We start from the raw sequence: 16781 nt of genomic DNA, 5'->3' as shown, positions 1-16781 counted from the left end.
TGATTTGAATTCCCAGAACCTGTGCCTCAGGCCCTGTCTTTAGTCCTGCGGGTTTGTATTCGCAGCACTATCAGTTGTCAGCTTTAGCCTCTTGGCCTCCTTTGTCTATAGGCTGCTGATCCCCTGAAGGCCAGGTTCGTCTTAGGCTCTGTAAAGCGGTCCTCTGGATCAGCCCCACCCTGGGAGTTTTCCGGCTCTGAGGGTGTATTTTCTAGTCCCCGTATTCCACCTAGGTCAGTGCTGCCTTAGGCAAACCCTTTACTCACGGGGCCTGTGTTTCAGTCCCAGGTCTGTTCCATGGTGGTTGCCATCTGAGAAGATGCTTGGCCTCATCTGGTTGCCCAGGAAGAGAGGAGGAGAGACTATGGGATATCTGGGGGTGGGCCTTGTTATTGCTGAAGATGGCTGTTGCTCTGCACCTCGAGACACCACTGCTCCAGTGTAATTCCCTCTTAGCCGACCATCGTCTTCTCGCTCCTTTGCTGCAGAGTCAGCACTGGCCAGCTGCAGTCCAGGTCCTGTCTACACCTCTCAAGAGTTCACCCAAGAATCTGGACTCTTGGGGGGGCAGGTCTCCAGATCACGGAGTGAGAGTGGAGGGGAGTGCTAGCAGCTCAGAGTTGCAGGTCATAACACCAAGCTCATTGAGACCAAATAAACAAATAAACAGATACAAAGGTTAGCAGGCACACGCGCCCATAGATACAGAGACAGGCGGAAACACATAGACATACAGGTAACAGCCACGACAACAGCAATATAACAACAACTGCAATAAAAATAGTGATAATCGTAAAATAATTGAAAGGAAAAAAAGAGAGAAAAAAGTGGTGTTAATAGGAATGTTAAAAGAGAAGAAAGAAGTAATTAAAATTAGAAGACATAGAAATAAAAAATATATCTATATAAAAAGTAATAAAAAACTATTGAAATCTCCTCTAAGAAAATGGTGAGGAAAAAACAGACAAAAACAAAACAAACAAAAAACCCCATGAAAACCAAACCAAAACAAAACAAAAAAGCACCAACTACAAAAATATTCTTGCATGTAGAAATATACCTATATATATCTATATGTCTACTGTGGGGATCAACTTTCGTAGGAATATATTCATACTGCAATATACTTTCTGGACACCAGGTGGCGCTGTGAGTGGTTCTGAGGCTTATACCTGATTTACAGTTTATACTGTTACCATGATAACCACCTTCCATGGCTGATGGCCATTTTGAAATTTCTGTAAAAGTTTGTCACCTAAGAATTGTGTAACCTTGGGTGGCACCTGTGGCTCAGTGAGCAGGGCGTTGGCCCCATATACCGAGGGTGGTGGGTTCAAACCCAGCCCCGGCCAAAACTGCAACAAAAAAATAGCCGGGCATTGTGGTCCCAGCTGCTCGGGAGGCTGAGGCAGGAGAATTGCCTAAGCCCAGGAGCTGGAGATTGCTGTGAGCTGTGTGACACCACAGCACTCTACTGAGGGCAATAAAGTGAAACTCTGTCTCTACCAAAAAAAAAAAAAAAAAGAATTGTATAACCTCAGCTGTTCTTTTCCAGACAGCACTTGCGACCGACCTTCCCACTCAGTGCGGGTGTCCACACTTCTTAAGTCTTTCCACTCTGTTCCCAGGTTCTCCTGCAAACTGGCGACTGCAATTGGCTGTAGGGGGAGTGGTGCTGAGTTCACAGGGTCGTTGGCGAGTTTGCGGTTTTAGCTGCTGTAGCTGGCTCCCGGGGCTGAAACCAAGTTCGCGGCTTTAGCAGCTAAAGCCGGGTCCACGGCTTCAGTAGTTGTAGCCAGTTCCTGTGGTTGGAGTGTTCGGGGGACTTATTCTGAGTTTTATGGTTCAGAGTTTCCCTTTTGGATTGGCGCCTGCCAGTTCACCAGCCCTCTCCAACACCTTGGGGAAAGGTGCCTGCCCTTTTGGGTAGTTCAAAATGTCTGTTTCCCGGGCAGGATCCCTTCCCTTCAATTGTCCAACAGTTTTCCCAGCTCCCCGTGGTTTTGAGTGGCTCTCCTTTCGGATGCCTCCCTCAGTTCAGGAATAATTATTTGTCAATTGGGTTTTGTCAGCATTTACAAGCTGCTGACCTCCATAGGGGAGGGGCCTGCTGGCCAGCATGGCCAGGCAGGGAAGAATCTCTACAACAGAGTCTGTGGTTTTAAATTACCTCTTATATATAGCAATCCGCCAGTTCGCTGGGCGTCTCCAGCTGTCTGTCCACTCTAATAATCCACACACAGGGAACGCGATCAAAATCTTTAAGTGCAGGTATTACTGCATTTGCTAAGGACGTTTAGGAAAACATTAGCATTGCTTTCACTGTGTTACCTCCAGGGGCAGCAGAGAGTAATCCTAATGCAAATTGATTATTAGAGACAAAGCATAGCGTTTGTTTACTTAAAAAAAAAAAATAGAACAACTATGAAGTTGGAAGGGTATCCAACTGGAAGAAAGAATAGACGAATGAATAGGTGAATGGACTCGGGAGTTACTCATCAATTCATTTAATGATTGTGCATGGAGAAAGATGAAGGATTTCAGGAGAGGCTGGAGCAGGAGGATCTCTTGAGCCCAAGAGTTTTAGGTTGCTGTGACACCATGGCACTCTACCCAGGGTGACAGAGTGAGGCACTGTCTTAAAAAAAAAAAAAAAAATATATATATATATATATATATATATATATGAATGGTATGGGGCCACAAGGGGTTCAGGGAACAAGGGGTAGGAATAAAAGACCATAGAGTCTGTGTAGTAAGTATTCAAGGGCCGTGCAAAGCTTCTACATAATGCAGAGGAATCTCAAGGGCAAAAAAAAAAAAAAAATAACTGCAATATCTCCATCTTAAATGGTTTTAGTTTGTGGCTACTAAATCTGAATCTAATGTTGGAGACAAAGAAACACATCTGATTAAAAGACATTTAATAGCATTTATAGGCAGATAATAAATCTTTGATTTATCAACATCAGTAAATCAAGTAAACCAACAGTGGAAGTATGGGGCATTATGGCTTAAAGTAGCTCTAATTTACTAAAGCTTAGACATTTTTTTGTCTTGGCGACCACAACATTAATCACAATAACATTGTTCTGTTTGTTTCTTGTATGCTCTTTTTCTTAATTGGTATATTATTGAAGGAGAATTGAAAGACTGATGGAGTAAAATGTTTGAGTTCCGCTTTAAATGACACCTTTCTCTCCATCCTTTCTTATTCTTCTCTGTTTCCTGAGTCCCTGTACCCCAAAAAACCCAATCAAGGAGAATCTAGGGCCTTTAGATTCTTTAGAGAGGGGCATTTATCTGACATGGACATTTTTCTCTTGTGTTACTGACTTTCATGGCATAACTTTGGAGGATGATTATTCTAACAAACTCTTGGCCCCTTTATTGTTTTTTTTTTTTTTTTTTTTTGTGGTTTTTGGCTGGGGCTGGGTTTGAACCCGCCACCTCCGGCATATGGGACCGACGCCCTACTCCTTGAGCCACAGGCGCCGCCCTCCCTTTATTGTTTTAAACCCTCTCTCTCCCTAAGAAGTAAAGGTGGGAGTTGAGGAGTTGGGGAAGTGAGATTTGGTGACAGAGGGGATAATGGAGTGGGGAGAGCAATTCTTGTCCTGTCAAATCTATTTTGTCAATTCTGTGGTTTTTGACACCACTCACTTGACCCTAAAAACTGCTGACCCAGATTGTGGTCTGACCTCAGGTGAGTGCATGGGAGTGTGTCTATGAAAGCTGTTGCCTGAAATTTCAAACTGGAGGAGTTGAGTGGAATAAACACAGGCTAGCAAACATGAAATGTCCCAACTGTGCCACCGTATCACTTTGAAACCTTAAGCAGGCCATTTAGCCTTTTGGTGCTTTAGTTTTATCTGTGACACCTAGCAGGCATTAAAATAAATGATCATCAAGAATATTTGATGACATGAGAAAGAGTTCATGTCAGTATAATATTAAGTAGAATAAGCAGGCTATAAGGTTGATTAGAAACTTGCCTACTATCATTGGAGTAGGAATTGCACAGCAGAGACTTAGCCCTGTTTATCTCTTACTAAAACCAATGGTCTTAACTAACCGCTATGTACTTTTACCTCTGTGGGATAGAAAATAAGAAAGTTATGCTGTGTATTAAGTGATAGTTCCTCACTGACTTTCTGATACCCGATGAAATATTAGACAGGAAAAAAATGTTTCTGCTATGTCCATCCATTATCAAGTTCATACCCTCAGGTATCTCATGCCTTTAAGGACCTGATTTCACTGCCTTAAATTGATTCACTGGAAGGAAAGCTTGAGAAAGGGAAGGGGAGAATGTATTTAATATTCGTCAAAAAGGAAGATGGAACTGCTAACTTAGAAAAAAATGAATGTTGAATCTTTTTCCTGTTTAGAATGTTTTCTTCCCCTTCCTGGAGAGTTTTGCTTTAGGGTAGACAATTCTTAGCACATAGAGTAATCTTTTACCCTTCAAACATAAGTTAGTGTGTATTAGCTAGCAAGTTTTTTGGGAAAGTCTAGATTCCAGGTCTTTGGCAACTAAAAGATGGGTGTTTATTTGTTATTTGGTTAAAATCATCTCCTTAATTCTTTGAAAGTGAATGGCAATTGTGTTGAACAGAATAAAACCTGCCCCCTCCCCTGCCCCCCGCTTTCTGTGCCTGCCCTTTCCAAGGTAGATGTTCATATTCTAACTCCTAGAATTTGTGAATATGTGTCCTGACATGTTCGCAGATGCGATCAAGGATCTTGAGGGGGGATATTATGCTGGATTATTTGGGTGGACCCAATATAATCACAAGGATCCTTATTAAAGGGAGATAGGAGGGTCACAATTGGAAAAGGAGATGTGTCAATGGAGTAGACGTCAGAATAATGGGGCACAAGCTAGGCCTCCTCTAGCAGCTGGAAAAGGCAAGGAATGAATTCTCCCATGGAGAATTCCAGAAGGAATATAGTACATCCAAGACCTTGATTTTAGCCTCATAAGATCCATTTTGACTTCTGATTTGTAGAACTGAAAGGTAATAAAGTTATGTTGTTTTAAGCAACCGAGTTTATGGTAATTTGTTATAGTGGCAGTAGGAAATGAACATGCTTATAATACTTAACAGAATTTTGCGTTGAGTCCCATTACAGACAGTAATTTCACACAGGAATTTTCAATGGAAAATATTTTATTCTAGACTTGAATACTAAGGCCGTTTACCTCTTCAACCTGGAAAAAGCTTCCAAATGCCATAGTGACTGGGAAATTTATACCGATGGGCCAAAACCAGATAAAGATTCTGTTTAACTTTTTCATGCCAGTTTAGACAAATCTGTTTATCTTGGGTATGTTCCTTCAATGCCTTATTGTAAAGTTTATCTGTGTACAGCAGAAGTGAGACGAGGACCAATGAGCTGAGAGATAACTCGATCAATCTGCTTCCTCCGTCTTTGCTTCGGTGCTTCGCACAGGAAATCTATTGCTGTGTCAAGTTCCAGAGAAGACTTTCTTCTCTTCCAACTTACTAATCGGGCTAAACCACATAGACTTGAAGGAAGGGGCTAGGAGGAAGGGAGTGCCCCACTGCCAATGGCCTGAGAGGATCTAGTACAGAGAAGTCGACTACAGAGGGTCTCACCATGCACATAGCTCGTTCCGTGCCTATGTGGAGGAAAAGTACTGAGTGAAAGGCAGAAGAAAGGAAACAGAAATGCTTTGCCCTTGGAGAACTGCTGACTTAGGACTACTACTCATTTTGACCGTCTTTCTAGTGGCTGGTAAGTTTGAATTCACTTTGGGAGACCAGAGAGAAACCTGGTCTCAGCTTTTCATGAACTTTCTTTGCCTTCTGGGATCATGCAAGTCAGTTGCAATCATGGATTTAGCCCCAGATTTATTTTACTTTATCATCCTTCTTTTCCTCTTTGCCTCATTTATTTTACTTTGTAGCCTATTATAATATAAACATCTCTATAATTTGCCTCACTGTCCACTTCCTTATCATTCCTCCCTTGTTTTTGAACAAGGTAGGATAACCTAAATACATACTAGCAGTGATCAAAATTGCCTGGGTTCTCATTGCCTTTTTCTTCCTTAAAAAAATTAAATAATAATCTCAACTCATTTAGGTCCATATTACTAATAGTATAAATTAAGAGAGTTTATTTCTTTCCATCACTTTCCATGATTGGGTGCTTTTAAAATATAATAGGCTTACAATTAACACAGGTATGTCTGTGATGTACTTGGCATGTCTGTATTTATCTTGGAGATGTGTGGGCTGGAAGAGACACCGTAGGTTAGAGAACACACTCCCCCTTGACTAGGTTCCTGTAGAAGTCAGAAAGAACTTGGTCTACTGTGGGGGTGTCCTGGTTTCACTGTAGAGGGTAGGTAGGAGTTGATGTGGGAGGGAGTTTTCAGGTTTCATTTTTAGTAGATGGAGCAGTTGCAAGGGAACAGTGTAGTTGGTTTTTAATTTTATAATTTTATAATTGAAAGAGGAAAAAGCGTTTACTCCTCACTTCTGAATGATAACATATTGTTTATCTTCCAGGAAAAAAATCTGTTTTCCGCAAGGGTAATCTTATTGGTGAGCACATGTGAAATAACTATATTACTGTGCCTTTCTATCGAAAATTTTCACATTTTTTTTTCCTTTGATCTGCAGTGAAGTTTGCACAGAAGACATTTCTCCATTTTACAAACCAAGGTTTAGAGAGGTGGAAACCAAGGCTTAGAGAGGTGAAATGATTTGTCCAAAGTTAGATACTGGCAGAATCACACTCAGTAATAATGTGATGTGATGTTTGTGAATAAACATTGCTAAACATTTGAGTTAGCAATTTTCCTCAACACTTAACCATTATAAGTTTTACTAAAGCGAATCACTATTTATAACACCATAGGAAAAAAAAAATCAAGCCAATCCTTAGTTATAAACTTAATAGACTATTACTTAAAAAATCAAGTTATCAGAGTCATTTTTTAAATAGTTGAGATCTTGTTGTAGAAAGTCCTAATAGGGACCTGTTCAGGGTCCAGCTTGGCAGAGGGAGCCAGGGAGGCAAAAAGCTATTTATGTCAGGTGGCACCTGTGGCTCGAAGGAGTAGGGCACTGGCCCCATATGCCCAAGGTGGTGGGTTCAAAGCCATCCCTGGCCAAAAAAAAAAAAAGCTGTTTATGTCAAACTGCACTATTACGTTTAGGAAAAGGAATAAAAAAAGATGAAAAAAATCAATAATTTTGAATTTTTCAAGTTGAAAAGTTTAAATTTTATAATTGTTTCTCGGCACCATGATACTACATATATCAAGTCTTTGAAGCCTAGGCTTGTATCTTTATAAAGTTATCAAAATATTTAGGATAAAGATACAAAAAAGAATTACTTTATATGTAGTGATTTAGCTTGAAAAATTTACCAAATGAGAAGCATACACATGGGTCAATGACTTTAAGACTTTTTAATTAATATCATTTTGTTATGAATACTGCCAAACAGAGATAATTCATTTTGTACGAGGTAACTGCACACAGGATCAAGAGACCTGATGATTTTAATGTAAAACATAGCATTGATTTGGTTTTCCTACTTAATTTTTTTGCTTACTTTCTTATAACTTCAAACAATGGGGTAGCAAAGTTTATCAAAAAAATGTTTGGGAAGAAAAATTAAAACAACCTAAATTGTCCTCCTTGGAGCAAAGTTCCCAAACTTGTGTCTTCCCTGGCCTCTGTACCCCAGGCCTCTTCTTCCTCTTATTATACCGTTGTCTTCTAGATTCTTTTTCCTGCTCAAGTTATATTTTTCTGTTCCAATTTAAATCATTCCATCTTTATAAAAGTTACTTATTTTCTGAGGATAAGTTACTGAAAAGGAACTTTTTTCTTTGGGCTGATTTTATTCATTTTTCATTGTTGTCCACTAGAGGGCAGGCAGTAACAAGAAGAGATAAAAGTCAATCCCGGGCTCCTTGATAGCTTCAGCAGATTTGTAAAAGATGGAAAAAGAGATGAAAAGCAATTTTTGAAAAAAAAAAAAAAAATGATTTTTTCTCATCAGTTTTAGTCCTATCTTCCTTTAATAGTTTGTGTTAATTGCATATTTACATATTATAATAGTTTATAGGTGCGTTTTTCTCCAAACGCTATGCTTAAACAATTAGTACAGTAATCAAAAGTCCTTATAAAGAGCGCTGAGTGTGTGTGGAGGGCGTGTGTGTACGTGTGTGTAGGAGAGTGCCTGAACGTATTAGACGTGTAAATTAGAAAGGCAAAGTTAATATGAAACAATTGTTGAACGTTAAAAATCAGTAAATGTTGAAATTGTCTATACACCTAGTAAAAATATAAAGAAGGGAGAAGTTACGATGGGATGGAGTTGTTGAAGGTTATGAATTGTGAGTTGGGCCTTGAATGACAGGTTTGCAGAGATAGGGGAAAGCAGAGAAAGGAATTGTAAGGAGGTGATGTGTAGCATGAGCAAACACATGGTGGTTCAGGGACAGAAAGAACTCTAGCTTGAAGCAACGGAGATTGTGTGTTATATGATAGTAGAAAAGGCTGGATTTCAGGGATCCTTGGCGACTGGGTATTGGAAAGTAGCCAGTGAGGAGCCATTTGTTCTCTTGTAAACAGGAAAATAATGTAAGAAGGCATGTTTTTGGAGAATAATGTCATAGCAGTGTCCCACTGGGTAGTAATGTCACTAGGTAAAAGGTTGATTTTGGAACAGGAGCTTCTACCCTGAGATTCCCATTTGAGAAAGTTTCATAAAGACACTGAGAGGTATTGGTGGCTGAGAAGTGTTTTCTTTGTAAGAAGATGTTAAATTCAGTGTAGGAAGAGAGGCCACCTAGGAGGAAAATTCCTATAGATACCTGGAAATACAGTTAGCCTTCCATATTGCATGTCCAGATTCAACCAATCATGAATAAAAAATATGCAGGAAAAAATATGAATGAGTGTGTCCATACCGAACACGTACAAACTTTTTTCCTGGTATTATTTCCTAAATAATACAGTATAATGATGACTTACATAGCATTTATGTTGTATTAGGTATTATAAGTATCTCAAGATGATTTTAAAGTACACAGGAGAATGTGCAGGTGTTATATACAAATAGTGTGCCATTTTATAAAGGGACTTGAGCAGCCTAGCATTTTGGTGTTCCTGGCAGGCATAGAACCAATTCTCCAAGGATACTAAGGTATTGATGGATAGCAAAATCCATAATTGGTGAGTCATCCATGGAGTGGACAATCCCACAAAGAGAATAAACCTAACAATAAAATAATAAAATAAGCACTAGATATTTTGGATTTGGAACCCGGGAGCCACAGTTTATTTCCTCTTGTAATTGAAAGCAAGATCTGAGAAGAGATAGGAACAGAGACACTTTAGGGTATACATTGAGTGCTTAACCTTAAATAGAGGAGAGATACTCTTCTGAAATTGAAGAATAAATTGAGAAGTTAGATGTGGGGATGCTAATGGTTGAAGATGGTGAAATAAGAGTTCATAATAAATAAATTTCCTCCCAATAATGTCATGAATATTTCAGTTAATGATATTAGTTAATAAAGTAACTCAGTTCACATTGAATTTTATGTTATATCTCAAAAATTAATCTGTACATTGACTAAAATGTAGTAACCACCAATATATTTTTGCCTTTTCTCTGTTATCACTGACACTCATTTGACAGCTCTTCACTGTGATAAGAGAGCAGATCTGTGGTCATGAAATAGCTTTGGACTATGTAATGCTAATAAGGAGAGCAGTATAGACAAGGACAGGATTGAAGCAAGCCTGGGAGTTTTTCCACTTCTAAAGAAATACTTTTAACAATCTCTGTTACTTTGAGTTATTGATGCTGTTGTCTTGGAATAAGACTCTAAGATAGGGGTTTGAATGACAGATTTGTAGACATGGAGGAAAGTAGAGAAAGGAATTGGAAGGGGGTGATGTGTAGCATGAGCAAACACAAGGTGTTCAGGGAGAGAAAGAACTCTAGCATGAAGCAACAGAGATTTTTGGGAGCAGAATGTTTGTGAGCAGAGGGGGAAATCTACCTGTAATCTTAACCATCTGATCCCATAGGAAGCTGGGGAGTTGAAATAGCCTTAGAGGGGCCCTGCATTAAACACAATTGGCTGATCCGTTAGACTTTCATCTCAGTCAGTCATTGGATGTGGGCAGCCCTGAGCAGGATCTGACTTTGGGCAAAGTAAGCGAAGTGATCCCTGGAGATGCAAAAACTGAAGGCTGTTTGCCAATAGTACTCTCGGTGGCAGGAACAAAGAGTCATTACTTGCAGGGGATTCTGGGACGCACATGTCCATTTCAGTTGCCATTTCCAATACTCTTCTTTTTTTCTTGAATTTCTAAGTTTTTATCTGGTATTATTTCTTTTAAGCCTGAATAATTTCTTTTATCATTTCTAGTAGTGCAGGCTGTTGGTGAGGAGTTCTCTTTTCATAATTTTTCCCCCAATTTTTGTCTTTCTGTTCTTTAGATTGAATAATTTCTGTTGGTATACATTCAAGGTTGCTGACAATTTCCTCTCTTCCCTCCATTCCTTTTTTAAGTCCATTGAGTGAATACACTATTTCAGATATTGTATTTTTTAGTTTTAGGATTTACATGTTTTTACAGACAAATGTTCACCAAACCTATAGAGAACATATATTCCCTATTTTAAAATTATTTTTGTTTATTTGTTTATTTTTTTTGTAGAGACAAGGTCTCACTGTGTTGCTCTGGCTGGTCTCAAACTCCTGGCAATCAAGTAATAGTCCTACCTAAGTGCTCGGATTACAAGTATAAGCCACCACAACAACCCACATTTATTTATTTATTTTTTAAGTTTCTTTTTCCCTGCTGAGATTTTTTTGTGTGTTTTCATTCACTCACTGTGAGTATGTATAATTTTAATATCACAAATCATAGTTTAATATCTGCTTTGCGAATGATAATTCCAATATCTGGGTCAATTTATGACTAGGCTCCCTTAATGTCTCCTTAACATCTTTTCTCTTGAGCACTGGTGGCCTAGTTTCCCTGGTTCTTTGCAGGCTGAGTAATGTTATTTGGATTTTGAATGTTGCATGGATTCTATTATATTGCTGTGTTGATATATACAGAAGTGTATATGTATGTATTGTACATGTAATATTTAACTTGGTTGAACTCAAATTGCAAACTCTGTCTCCTGGACAGCATCTTCAGTCTTCATTTTTTTTTTTTTTGTTTGCTTGTTTTACTTTTAGCTAGTCTGCTTTGTGTGTGACCTGCCGTGTGTGGCTTGTGGTCAGTAGAGATATAAATAGAGTTTATATGCAGAATTTGGAACTCTTTTGCTCTGTCTCTCTTACTTTTCAGAGACTAAGGTTGCCTGTCCTCTAGTTCTTTAAGAAAACTGTGGGTTTTCTATCAGAATTTTAACTGTCTAATGTGCCATCTACAGCCCTCCATGAGACCAACATAAGTAAAAATGGCAAAAAATGGAATCCTACACTCCTAACCATAGCTTTTCCTTCTTCTAAGAGTTGACACCCTTCAAGAATCTTTCTGCTTCTTCTGCTCTACAGTGGCATCAGGCAGTTGTTTTTGTATTTTGTCTACAATTTATTTGTCTTATCTGTGGAAGCTTACTGGGCTATAAAGAAGTGGAACTTACTTCAAATCCATTCATTTTTAATATTGTTGAGTTATTACAAACTAATATCTACCTGGTGTTTATATTGTCTTGGACATTGAGGTTGAAATATTATATTATTAAATGCCTTTTTGGTTTCTAAATTTGATTCATGCATTAAATATTTTGGCATTTTTCTCAATAAGATCTTACCTCCCACCCATTTTCTACATTCAAATACATCTCTCTGTTGGATCTAAAGAGCTGTTCCATAAGTCTAACCACTAGCTTTGTCATCTTTAAGAAATTTCTTAATCTCTTTTGACAGTAATTTCCTCATTTGTGAAATAAAGAAGATAAAGCTTTCAGAAAGGAAGGAAACCTTAATTTGGAAACCGTCAAATAAAATCCTTTCATTTTATTCATAAGCACATAAATGTGCCAGATATGTTCAACAGATTGCTAACAAGATCATACAATTTTTAGAGGCTGAGCTGAGTTTGGAGCAAATTAGTACCATAGTACCAAAAATGGATGGCAAAGAGGTATGGCAAGTGTGTGTGGGAAAATCTATGATTTTTAGATGTGATGCACTTAAAATGAGAGCTAGCATTCAAGTGGAAAAAAATAGCAACTAAAGGTTTGAGATTCTCATTTAGGAAAATTAAGTCAAAGCTAAAATGTGGTTTGGTTATTTTGTCAGCCCATAAATAAGGGAATGTCTGTCATACGTCAGGCACTGGGCTTTCTGCTGTAGATACTTGATCAAGAAAGGCATAGATTCTGTTCTTATGGAGCTTAGAATCTGGAAGATAGATATAAAATACATTACTGAAAATAAATTCTGCAAAGTATTAAGTAGAAACAGGTGACACAGACATGCTTGTTTAATAAATCAAATCTGGTTTGAAGGTTGGGGAAAGCTTCCCTGAGGGAGTAAAGTGCAAGATGAAGATGAACAACAACAGCCACAGAAGAAGAGTTGAGGGATGAACTTTCCAGTTGGATCAAACAGGTTGAATGAGGGACAGACAGAGGTAAACTATGACTGGAGTGGTGAAAACAAGAAGTCACCTGTGTAGGGGTCTAGTTGAAGTTCTGGGGGTGGGAGAGAAAGATAAGAGATCTAAAGAGAGAAGAGCAGCTGGGACTTTGGGGAATAGTGACTTTAAGGTGCTTCAGGAGGAGAGTAGCTTACAGAGAAGATGGAGGAGGAGGCAGCAAAGACAGAAAGGGAGACCGAGAGGGAAAGGCATTGGGTGTAGTGGCGGAGGCTGAGGAAGGGAGATTTGGAAGGGAAGGAAACTGGTTAATTTATTACCAGCAACCTAGGAGCACCAGCCCAGAAGAGGACTCGAAAACTTGAGTATGAAAGAGCTGATGACCTTCAAAATTGCAGTTTGAGTAGAAGGGCGTGGGAGCAGCAAGACTGCTGGTGTTGGGGAGAGAGTGGGTGGGAAGGGAAGGCTGTGGGCACAGACCACTCATTCTAGAAGTCAGGTAACAAAAAAAAGGAGAAAGGATCTTAGCTAGAAGGGGAAGTAGCATCTAATAATTTTTTTTCTACCAGTATAGGGGAAACCTGGGTATATTTGAGGGATATTATCTGAGAAAATTCAGTGATTTGGTCTAAGAGTTTTTCCAATCTGTGTTTATGTAGTTTTAAGGTATTTAGTAATTTCTTTTCCTTTTCCTTGCCATTTTGTTACTTTACCATGACATGCTGCCTTTTCCCAAAGGTTTGTCCATTATGTAATATGAGAATATCCTATATAATCCATTTTTTGGTATTGATAATGTTTTTAAAGAGCCCAAATGGTAAATACTGGTAGATTTCAAATAATGAAATCTAGGTATTTTTATCTTCCCTCGTCTCAAGATCATCCTATCTTAATCACCTCCTTCCTAGATATTCCCCAGAGATTGTCCTAAGCTGGTAATTTTAAGATATTTGTCAGACATAAACTTCTACAGAGCTTAAAATATTAAAAATATTATGGTGTTAGCTCAAGTCTACTTCATTAGACTGTTCCAAATTACAGGCCTCTAGACTCTTACAAATCTTTGCAGGGAAATTTGATGAGAGCCAGATTTCAGAGCCTTGTTATAGGTCTGTTTTAGTTTCTTCATCACCCAAACGATCTCTGTTGTCCTTCACACTCACTGAACAGCTCACCTATCTTCCATTTACCTAACGTCCAATGTAGACATCTTTAACATCCCCAGATGGTAAGATTTCTGAGAGCAGGCTTGCTTTGAATCATCCCTGCTACATTCCCAGAGCCCTGCACTAAGAAGAAACTACCAGATGTTTGTTGACCTGAACTTCCTTAAAATGTCTCTTGCATCTATAGCTATTCTTATTACCCTTTCTGTTCCTCCCTGAGAGGAACAAAAACTACTTTGATACTTCGTTTTTTGTCTCTTTGGATCCTGCTTTACCAAGTAGCCTCTTTGTTCTTATAACTTCTACAACATGCTGCATTCTCCCCTGTTCCTAAATACCCTCTCTGTCATCGTAGCTCCAGATACTGCCCCATCTCTTTCAAGTTTGACACGAAAGGATAAGGCTACTGTCACATTTCTTCCTTTCTTTCAGGGTCAGAATTCCTTGAAAGACTAAGTCCACATTTGTTGATCCAATTGCCTCTGCTCGGCTACTTTCAATCTGGTTTCCACTTATACCTCTTTTCTAAATCTACTTAATCTCCTACAGATGTTAAAGTTTACCAATGCTCTCCTTTTTACCAAATCACAAACATTCCTAATTCTTACTTGAAGACTTTTCTGCACACGATTTGCTTTTGATTTTTCCTGTCCTGAAATCTCTTTCCCTGGCTTTATGGCACTGCATTTACTTTCTACTTTTCTTCGTCATTTTTGCTAACTGCACTGCCCTCAACAGATCCCTAATTTTAAATGTTTCCAGGACTCTAGTTTGGGCATTTTCTCTCATTTCCACATAAAAATTGCAATTTGGCAGCCTGTGGACTAGGTCTGGCTTGCAAATACTTTTCAGTTGGGTCATGGAAATAAAAAAAAAAAATTTTTGAATAGCTGCCAATGAACAATAAAATTGGGAGATTTTAGTTAAAATCCCTGACCTACTGTCTAGGGTTGCTGTGAGGATTAAGTGAACTGGTACTTGTAGAGTACTTAGCACTGTGCCTGAATTTATAAACATTCACAAATGGCAATGTAATTATCATTTTGCAGTTTTGAAAGTTCTTTCATGTATATTGTTTTGTAACATTTAGTTAGCCTCTTACAGATCAAGGTTATGTTTGTTGTCAGGTTTCTGGAATTATAATCCTTATGCTATTTTCAGTTTGTGGAAAACAATGCTGGAACTAATATCTTAGTACATATATTTTTACTTATATGAATATACACATACTGTACTATCTATATATCCATGTAACATGTGTCCCTTGGGATCATCGATACACATCTGCACATCTGCTTTGGATAAAGAAACAAATTTGCCTTCATTAACTAGTTTTGAACTATGTGATGGTAGTATCCTGGAGTGGGGGGAATAGGCCAATAAGGTGATTTTCATTAGCACTGTTCTCTAACCAACAGATCTAGACTTTATGATTATATTGCCTTAAAAAGTAGGATCAGTTTTATTATTTACCATGATTATTTTTTGCTTTCTAAATGTTATTCATCCATTGAATTCATTATTGAATTCTTGTGTTTTTGTTACTTTTCTCAAACACTGCTCACATTTTCTTTTTATAAACCCTCTGAGTGTTTTATTTTTGTCTCTAAGTTGTAGCTGAAGTGTAGAATTACAGTTACTAGCTATGTCACCTCCAGCATATTACTTAATCTGTCATCAGCCTGTTCATATATTTTGCTCATTTTTTTCAAATGGAGTTGTCCATCTCTTTTTTATTGGTTTGTATGTTTTGCGTATGTTTTTTGAAGTAAATTAGCCTTTGTTTATTATAAATGTTGCAAATATTCCCCAGATTTTTTCTTGTAAACATCATGTTTTTTTGGTTTGTTCGTTATGATTTGGTTTTTGGTCATGCAGAAGTTTTAAACTCTTTCTAGTCAAATCATTCAGTATTTTTATTATTTATGGTTTTCATGTTTTGTACCAGAGTTAGAAAGAAAAGTTTCTTCATTTAAGGTGAGCAACAGTCCCAGTTTGCCTGGAACTTTTTTCCTGATTTTTTTTTTTTTTTGGCCAGGGCTGGGTTTGAACCCGCCACCTCTGGCATATGGGGCCAGCACCCTACTCCTTTGAGCCACAGGCACCACCCCTTTTTTTCCTGGTTTTAACATTGAATGTCATGTGTCTCAGGAAACTCTTTAGTTCTGGCAAACTGAGGTATTATTCACCCTGTATCTTAAGATTAAAAAAATTACCTATGGTTTCTTCTAGTACTTTTATTTTTGTTTCTCATATATAAACCTTTAATTTATTTAATTTTATTTTGGTATGAGAAGTGGGATAGGAATTTTATTTTCTTTTATTTTCCCGCATGGCTTCCTACTTCTCAAAATACTTTTTTTTTTTTGTAGAGACAGAGTCTCACTGTACCGCCCTTGGGTAGAGTGCCGTGGCGTCACACGGCTCACAGCAACCTCTAACTCTCGGGCTTACGCGATTCTCTCGCCTCAGCCTCCCGAGCAGCTGGGACTACAGGCGCCCGCCACAACGCCCGGCTATTTTTTTGTTGCAGTTTGGCCGGGGCTGGGCTTGAACCCATCACCCTCGGTATATGGGGCCGGCGCCCTACTCACTGAGCCACAGGCGCCACCCTCAAAACACTTTTTGACAATGATATAAATAATCATCCTTCTGTTTAGAAATTTGAGTGATCATTGGCACCAGATACTAAATTCTCATACGTATAGATGAAGCCACTGAGGTTTGAACAGTAACCTATACAAGTATAAAGGGGGTAATGAATGAAACAGTTTTGTTGTATTTCTATATTTGTTGCTGCTAGAACTTTGAGTTTTCACCCGAAATTTTGTTTACTGAACATCTAATTAGGTATTGTCTGCTACTAAACTGGTGTTTTTAAAATTAAAAATCAGGCTGGGCACCATGGCTCATGCCTGGGCCCATGCCTGTAATTTTAGCACTCTGGGAGGCCAAGGGATGTGGATTGCTTGAGCTCAGGAGTTGG

At 38.5% G+C, this 16781-nt stretch overlaps 1 protein-coding gene across 2 annotated transcripts in view; it reads left to right on the top strand.

The window, feature by feature from the left end:
* Positions 1 to 5491: 5491 nt before the first annotated feature.
* The window catches only part of LOC128568155 (cell surface glycoprotein CD200 receptor 1-like), a 43265-nt gene continuing 31975 nt past the window's right edge, over positions 5492 to 16781 (top strand). The window contains exons 1-2 of one of the 2 annotated variants that reach the window (XM_053565853.1): positions 5691 to 5763; positions 10728 to 10905. Coding sequence is in view for 1 of the 2 variants with exons in the window: in XM_053565852.1 (XP_053421827.1) it covers positions 5697 to 5763 (67 nt within the window). In the remaining variant the exon portion in view is untranslated. Of the gene's footprint in view, positions 5764 to 10727; positions 10906 to 16781 lie in introns of both variants that reach the window. The other variant, XM_053565852.1, reaches the window with a different exon arrangement.

The sequence above is a fragment of the Nycticebus coucang genome, chromosome 16 (assembly GCF_027406575.1).
Source record: "Nycticebus coucang isolate mNycCou1 chromosome 16, mNycCou1.pri, whole genome shotgun sequence".
Lineage (NCBI taxonomy): Eukaryota > Metazoa > Chordata > Mammalia > Primates > Lorisidae > Nycticebus > Nycticebus coucang.
The sequence above is the reverse complement of the archived record's forward strand: the minus strand, read 5'-3'. Positions and strand labels throughout refer to the sequence as shown.